Below are 7,779 nucleotides of genomic sequence, written 5' to 3' on the forward strand. Positions count from 1 at the left end.
GTAATACATCATCTCGCAACTAACTCGTTAGTTGCAATGCTTGCAAGGCTTATGTGATGTGCATTACCGAGAGGGCCCAGAGATACCTCTCCAACAATCGGAGTGACAAATCCTAATCTCGAAATACGCCAACCCAACATGTACCTTTGGAGACACCTGTAGAGCTCCTTTATAATCACCCAGTTACGTTGTGACGTTTGGTAGCACCCAAAGTGTTCCTCCGGCAAACGGGAGTTGCATAATCTCATAGTCATAGGAACATGTATAAGTCATGAAGAAAGCAATAGCAACATACTAAACGATCGGGTGCTAAGCTAATGGAATGGGTCATGTCAATCACATCATTCTCCTAATGATGTGATCCCGTTAATCAAATGACAACACATGTTATAGTTAGGAAACATAACCATCTTCGATTAACGAGCTAGTCAAGTAGAGGCATACTAGTGACGTTTAGTTTGTCTATGTATTCACACAAGTATTATGTTTCCGGTTAATACAATTCTAGCATGAATTATAAACATTTATCATGATATAAGAAAATAAAATAATAACTTTATTATTGCCTCTAGGGCATATTTCCTTCAGTAATGGACTGCGCGAGCCGAGGAAAGATCAATAAACATATGCCGCCAATATGATTGTTTCCGTACGTGGGTGTGGTGTGTTATGTCGTTTGTGGGTATGTTTGGCGCTCAATGTATTTATCTTCTCGTCTGGAATAAGAAAAAATATGTCAACGTTATGCTTAAATGGATGGGAGATGCTTAAATGGATGGGAGACGGCCATGGTCACCGCACGTGTATCTGTGTGCATTAACCAAAAATCACTCTGTGTCGGGGGGTGCGGTACAGGAGAGTGGACGAACTGGACGCAGCGACAGTTGGCCGTGTGTGCGTGCGTGCGTGCGAGCGGAGAGGACGGGGTCGGGGAAGAAGCGGGCCGAGCGGCAGAATGGGCTTCGGTAGACCGATTCCAGCCCATATCCTACAAAAAAAGCGCAGTGTCTCCGTTTTTTTCTTGACTGTCCCGCTGCTGGGCCTGGCTCAGAGTGGAACGCTAAGCTGGACGCTCGAAAGACAACAGTGATGTGGCCCAGCTGCGGACGTGTGTAGTTTCCGGCTCGAGCCACTGTGTGTTGTTTTTTTGTTATGGACGCGTCTAGCGGGCAAACGTGTGCCCGCTAGTGCCCTCTGGCAGCCTCCCATATTAGGTATGTTTTGGTCCCCCCCTCAGTCCAGATTTGGAAAGGAAAGGGTTCACCGTCTCCCACGTCCCTCCGTCCACCCAGCTTCTCTCCCTCCCTTCACGCGCTTCACCAAAAGCATTGCCCCTCTCTCCTTTCTTCTTCTCTCCCAAGCTGTCCCCACAAATTGGGGGTAAAAATATATTAGTTGCCTGTGTTCATTATGTTAGTTGCTTAATTCATTCAATTAACTTGCTTTCACCCACCTATTGGGGGTAAAAATGTAAAAAAAAATATGATGTTGTTATATCAGTTGCCTGTGTTCCCTATGTTAGTTGCTTGACTCATTCAATAACTTGCTTGGAAAAAAGGGGGAAATTGTTTGATCATTTTGGGTAGTTTGAATAAAGACTATGCGAGAAGAGAGATGCAAAGTTTGCATTATTTTGAGGCAAATACAAGGCTATGGTTAGGCAGTTTACAAAAATTCCTTGGGCAACTCGCACCGTGTGTAGCAATTGTTTGTATTAAGTTTGCATCATTTTGAGGCAACTACAAAGACAATAGTAGGCAGTTAACAAAAATTCCTTCAGCAACTCACATGAAAGAGCATGTGTAGCAACTATATGTAATAACTTTGCAGGAAAGGGCAAGTTTGCATCATTTTGAGGCAACTACAAACGCAATAGTTAGGCATTTAACAAACATTCCTTCAGCAACTCACTCGAAAGAGCATGTGTAGCAACTATATGTAATAACTTTGCACGAAAGGGCAAGTTTGCATCATTTTGAGGCAACTACAAACGCAATAGTTAGACACTTTACAAAAATCCTTGAGCAACTCACACCAAAAGCATGTGTAGCGTAATAAGTTAGGCAAGTTTTGGCACTTTTTAGAGCCCCCCCCCCATCGTGTCCTCTCAGTTTCTCATAGGTTTCTCAAATTATAAAAAATATCGCTGAGCAAGTTTTGGGCAAAACATAGAGCCCAATACCCCCCAGTAGTGGATCTCTAGGCAACTCGCGCCAGCATCTCTAGTGACTAACTATTATGCGTTGGGCAAGTTTTGGGCCAAAAAAACTAGCCCTCTTGGGAGCGGATCTCTGGGCAACTCGCGACAACATCTCTAGTAGCTAACCATCATGTGTTGAGCAAGTTTTGGGCAGAAATAGAACCCAACATTCCCGAGAGCAGCTCTTGGGCAACCCGCGCCAACATCTCTAGCAACTAACCATCATATGTTGAGCAAGTTTTGGCTAAAAAATATACCCAACACTCTCAGGGGCGGATCTTGGGCAACTCGCGCCAACATCTCTAGCAACTAACTATCATGTGTTGGGCAAGTTTTAAAAACTTCCGGCCCAAAATCGCCGACGATTCCATCCCCCGCATCCCGAGGCCGCAAACCACCCCTGCGCTCAAAATCATCTATTTGCCCAAAAAAGGACCACACACACCCTCTTCAACTAGTAGACATTTAAAAAAAAGACTGGTTGTCATTTAACCAACTTTGCCTTTATACCGCAGAAAAACTAACTGGTGGGGAGCTTTTCATCCCAAGCAACATGTCTCTATGTCCCAGACAACAAGTGGTCGTCGTTTAGGCAACTTGCATCTTATACCAGACAACTAGTGATTCTTATTAGGCAACTTTGCCTTTGACCGCAATAGTGGACGCGAGGAGGTGGCATTGAGATTCTAAATAAACATGTATTATCGATCACAAAAAATCTCATATATAACACAGAAACAAACGATGGTGAAAATAGTTTAGTTCTTCAAAAAGAGATGGCATTTACCTCTTGAAGACAAACGAACATGGTGTCGCTATGCTAGCTTCCACTTTTGGTTCCTTCGACATCCCTCTTGCAGCGGTGAACAGGTCCCCTTGCCTCTCCCACTGGCCACAGCTTGTTTGTGCATCCCTCATCGTCGCACCCTGTAAATTGGCCAACACTGGAAAATTTGAAAGGGATTTAAAACGACATCTTCCCATCTCTCGCAAATGATGCCTGCTATAGAAAAGCTTGTAGTATGTTCAGGCAACTACCTAGTAAATAGGAATATTGGGTGAAGAACACTACTAACAACAATAGTCTATAAGCAGAGGAGTGGCTGAACTATAGGATAACAGGAAGCTGTAAACAAACATAAAGAACACAATGGTAAATCAATTGAAGCAGCTAGCACAGAAAGTAAAGGACACAAAAATCTTACATAATACTAGGAGTACTAGTGAAAATCCGTTGCTTCTTCATCGGCGCATTGCATGATGTGCAACCTCGGTTTGAACTTTCCTTTCCTGCTACATCAGTCGGCCGGCAGCCAACATCCATCCAATTCAGTTCAGTTGACACGGGCTGAGCAATCTTTTTTTCTGAAGATTCCTTGACACGGGCTGAGCAATTCAGCCAACATCCATCCAATTCACTTCAGCCAACATCCATCCATCCAATTCCTTGACACGGGCTGAGCAATCACCCTACAATGGAGGCCCCAACAGTTCTCGATGTAGAGCAACTGCAGTCCAGTTCAGTTGTAGAATCAATGACAAGCCAGTATTTTCCTGAAAATTGCCTAAGTGGTGGATACAATTTGCCCGCTTGCACTGAAAATTTTGTCTGAAGAAATGGAGAGCAGATTCAGTCTCTCCCCTCCCCTCCCAATAGAGCAACGAAAAGCATATGTGTATGCAGCAAAACGCATGAATATGGCATCACGTTGAGCATTCTTTTTTGAAGAATAGCTAAGTTTAGTCATTAATTAGATCCGCTATGTACCTCATGTCGTCCAAGACGACGCCATGCTCCGGCACTTCAAATGGAGCGCCCAAGGCGTCTGGGAGCGGTGGTGCTCGGACGAGCTGCACGTCCGCGACGTTGTCGGCCTTCCCGTAGACGGCATCGTCGTCTCTATGGCCGTCAACGACGCGCCCCTCGCCCGCGACATCTACTTCGACGTGGACGCCCCTGACGAGATGAGGTCTGTCGGGCGCGCCCACTTCTACTGCCGCGGGTGCTGGAGCGGCAACGTGTGGGCCGCCGACGGGGATGGCGCCCGGTGCTGGTAGATCTGACGCCGAGAGCCTGTCGATCCGGTGCCCGGACATGGCCTGCTCCGCCGCCATGGTCCTCGACGACCCCACCCAATCACGGCGGCGGTTCCCTGCCGGCCACGCCCTTCCTTAATCGCAACTGGTCCATGAGATTTGGGTGGGAGGAGTGGGGAATTTCTGCGTCTCACAGCGAACGAGAGAGAGAGAGGAGCGGGGAAGAGAGCTCGTGTATGCGCCGGGACCAGGTAAGCGACAGACGAGCGCTCGTGCTGCTCTGCGTCCCGACGTGGGCTGGTGCGCACACCAGTGATCGCATCGGACGGCTCGGAAGTCAGGGTGTGCAAAACCGAACCGGAAACCAAAAACCGAACCGAAATTTCGGTTTTTTCAGGTTCTGGTTTTGGTTTCAGTTTCCAATTTAGTAAACCATTTAACATTCGGTTTTTTCGGTTAAAACCGAACGGTTTTCGGTTAAACCGAATTAACCGAGAGCAGTTTGACATAGTGAACATTTTAGTTGACCCCTCCCCCGCCCCTCGTTTTATAGCCTTCCGCCCCACCGGGTTGCAGCTCGACGAGCGAGGTGGGACTAAAGGTTGTAGGCAGATCCTATATGACGCCCGCGTGCGTCCATTCGTCGCTGCTTCGCTGAAGCGAAGCGAGCGAACGAGGCGCACGGGCCGGCCCACTTCGTTCGAGCGAGACCTGGTTTTGGGAACCCTCTAGTAGGTTTCTTGAACCGGTTTTTTTTTAGTTTTTCCGTTTTTCCTGTTTCTTTTTTTACCTTTTGTTTCCTTTTTCTGTTTTTGTTTTTGTTTTTGTTTCTTTTTTTAACTTTTGTTTCCTTTTTTCTGTTTCTTTCATTTTATCCTTTTTCGTTTTACTTTTATACTTTGTTTTAAGAAAATTGTTTGAATTCCAAATTTTGTTCATGATTTCAAAATTTGTTCGTGGATATAAATTTTTTTTCACTTTTTTTAAAAATTTGTTCACAATTTTGAAATTGTTCAACATATATAAAAAAATGTTCAAAGTGTATTTAATATTTGTTCAATGTATATAGAAAAATTGTTCAATGTGTAGTTAAAAATAGTTCAACGCATATTACAAAAATGTTCAATGTAGATTTAAAATTTGTGCATAATATATCACAAAAATTTAGATTGTATAGTTAAAAATTGTTTGGCGTATTTTCACAAAAGTATATTTGAAGCGTACATCGCAAAATGTTCGATCACGTTTTAAAATTTTGTTGGAAAAAACGTCATTCATTTCTTGAAGGAATGATTAAAAGACAAATCTACCTCTATACATAATAGATACATTTGAGCGCTGTACTTTAACATATGGTCTGTCGCTAGTGCAGTGGCGAGCAAGGCTTGTTTGTATCGATGTGTCTCGGGTTCGACTGTCAAACGGTACATTTTTTTCGTGGCATTTCTCTTTTAGGTTCGCTCGTGGGAATGGGCCGGCCCGTTTGGCGCGAATCCTTCTGCGGAAGCTGCTCGTTTTGACGCACGCGAGCGTCAGCTAGGAGCTCCCAAGGTTGTAGCTTGAGGCGACGACCTGTGCACCTGGCGCATGTTGGGCCTCAAATTATCCAGCCCATAGGGCCACATTGACTCGAGCGACCGGCCCTTTGTCCCAGTCCATGCATCCGATCGCTTGCCTCAGGAAAAAAAACGATAGCGGACTGGACTAGGATCGGCTTGGAAAGTGGCTCTTTCCTTTTTTATTTCTGCTTGCTCCTTCACGTAATCATAAATCTGCCTAAAGTAATGAGTAATGACTAAGATCTGCTGTCATTTAATGCATATAGGACCAAATCATGTCTGTCATACTGCCATATAAATGCCTAGGACAAAATCATATAATGATTCAGTCTACGTAGGTAGTTCTCACAAGAAAAATATAACCTACATACATGGGCTGAATCATGTGACCAAAAGATAATTGTTGTTTGTTCAAAAATTCGCGTCAACTTTGGTTATTTTGGTTATTACCGAAACCAAACCGAAATTAAATGGATATTACCGAAACCGAACCGTATCTATGTATAAAACCGTATAAACCGAAGTATAAAAACCGTATAAACCATAAACCGTATAAACCAAACCGAATCAAACCGAAAAAACCGAATGCACACCCTGACTCGGAAGGGTGTGTGCTCGATCTGTCTAAAGAGCCCGCGAACACTTTTTAGGTTTTAGGTTTTGTTATTAGTACCATACCGCTTAGCTGGATTGACTTCGGCTAGTTTATTAACAGCTCTCCGGGCCAGGGTATCAACCACATGGCAGATGTGGTCAGCTATTACAAACTGAATTGGTTAAATGATGTGATGGACATTACATGCGCGCCTCCATAATGCGCATGTCTGCAGCTAGCTGTCCACACTGACATAGTGTGCCTTGTGCTTTTTTTTTCCATGTCTCAATTACTCCTGTTTCTTCTATCGCCCATTTTTTTCTCAGCTCAAATTGTTTTTATCTCTGTGTGTGTGTGTGTGTGTGTGGGGGGGGGTATGTACTGCATCATGTTACTTTTTTTTGAGGGGTATACTGCATCATGTTACTTGCCCACACAGGATCTACTGTCCTGATTGCTATGCACTGGACTGCATAACGGTTCTGTTTGCCGTTGTATCCAAAACGTGGAGACAAGATTTGATAAGAGGTATGGAGGTGACAGACAAAACACCCCCCAAATATTATCGATGTGTTTGGTTCGAAGAAAATATCGCGGTTTTCGATTGCAGCGTTTTCTGAAACGGTAGCTGGCGTTTTTCTGCAACTGCATTTTCCGACATGCCGCTTCGTAAAGTCGAAACCGCTCGAACCAAAGTGAATTAGAAAACGGCACTCTTACCTAGCCGCGCTAGGGTTCCTCCTGTCTCCCGTCGGTGCTGGCACCGGTCTACCTCGTCTCCTGTGGTCTTAGGGCCATGAAGGCGTGGTAGATAGCGGCCCTTGCCGGTGGGAGGGTTTCATTTTTGATGCTTTTTGAGATTTCTTAGGGTTCATGTCCTGCTCAAAGAGATAAGGCCGCAGCGGCTCTCTCATGATGAAATAAGGTTCTCCCCGCCTAGCCACCATCCCGGTGGTGCTTCTAGCATCATCGGTGGGCGTGTGGAGGTTTGTCTCCGGCGGATCTAGCGGGATTTGGCCGGTGTTTGTCTTGGGTGGATCCACGTGGACCTGGTCTTAGTCAATGCGTGTTCATGTGTATACAGGTTGGATCATTTTGATCTAAGCTTCTCTTGCCAAAAAAGGCTTTTGCCTCGCTTTATATATAAAACAAACCACCAGAGCCACAAGATGCAGCAAAAGTTCACACCACACACACACGCAAAGGTAGCACACACATAAGGTCCACGAGGATTTTGCTGAGGGCACAGCTCAGCAAGCCTTGAATAAAAGAAAACAAGGTAGCATCAGCCACGAAGTGCTAATCCGGCTCAAGTCGAGGTGGAAGGAGCGGCGGTGGCAGGCGGAAGGCCATCGCTCGAAGATCTGCGACGGGGGTGTCGATGGCGT

The 7,779-nt window shown here is 45.2% G+C and overlaps 1 protein-coding gene across 4 annotated transcripts; it reads right to left on the reverse strand.

Annotated features, from left to right (window-relative positions):
* Positions 1 to 469: 469 nt before the first annotated feature.
* Positions 470 to 4,517, reverse strand: LOC125532434. 4 transcript variants are annotated; one of them, XR_007294123.1, is made up of 3 exons: positions 3,969 to 4,507; positions 3,406 to 3,708; positions 470 to 3,127 (listed from the first exon to the last, which is right to left on the reverse strand). XR_007294123.1 is itself a non-coding variant. In XM_048696495.1 (2 exons), the coding sequence occupies exons 1-2, from the start codon at positions 4,313 to 4,315 to the stop codon at positions 3,021 to 3,023; spliced, it is 471 nt and encodes a 156-aa protein (XP_048552452.1). In that variant the 5' UTR covers positions 4,316 to 4,517; the 3' UTR covers positions 470 to 3,020. The 4 variants fall into 4 exon arrangements, 1 of the variants encoding a protein (XP_048552452.1); XR_007294122.1 differs by having other exon boundaries at positions 3,406 to 3,809; positions 3,969 to 4,506; XR_007294121.1 differs by having other exon boundaries at positions 2,364 to 3,144; positions 3,406 to 3,809; positions 3,969 to 4,511.
* Positions 4,518 to 7,779: the final 3,262 nt, after the last annotated feature.

This window comes from Triticum urartu, unplaced genomic scaffold, assembly GCF_003073215.2.
Source record: "Triticum urartu cultivar G1812 unplaced genomic scaffold, Tu2.1 TuUngrouped_contig_9924, whole genome shotgun sequence".
Lineage (NCBI taxonomy): Eukaryota > Viridiplantae > Streptophyta > Magnoliopsida > Poales > Poaceae > Triticum > Triticum urartu.

What these genes read in the sequence shown, in the direction of transcription:
- LOC125532434 (XM_048696495.1), bottom strand. Translation starts at nt 4,315, where the DNA reads ATGGCGGCGGAGCAGGCCATGTCCGGGCACCGGATCGACAGGCTCTCG. An exon ending in GTCGTCTTGGACGACATGAG is followed by an intron (nt 3,145 to 3,968) that starts GTACATAGCGGA and finishes CAAATTTTCCAG; the next exon opens with TGTTGGCCAATTTACAGGGT.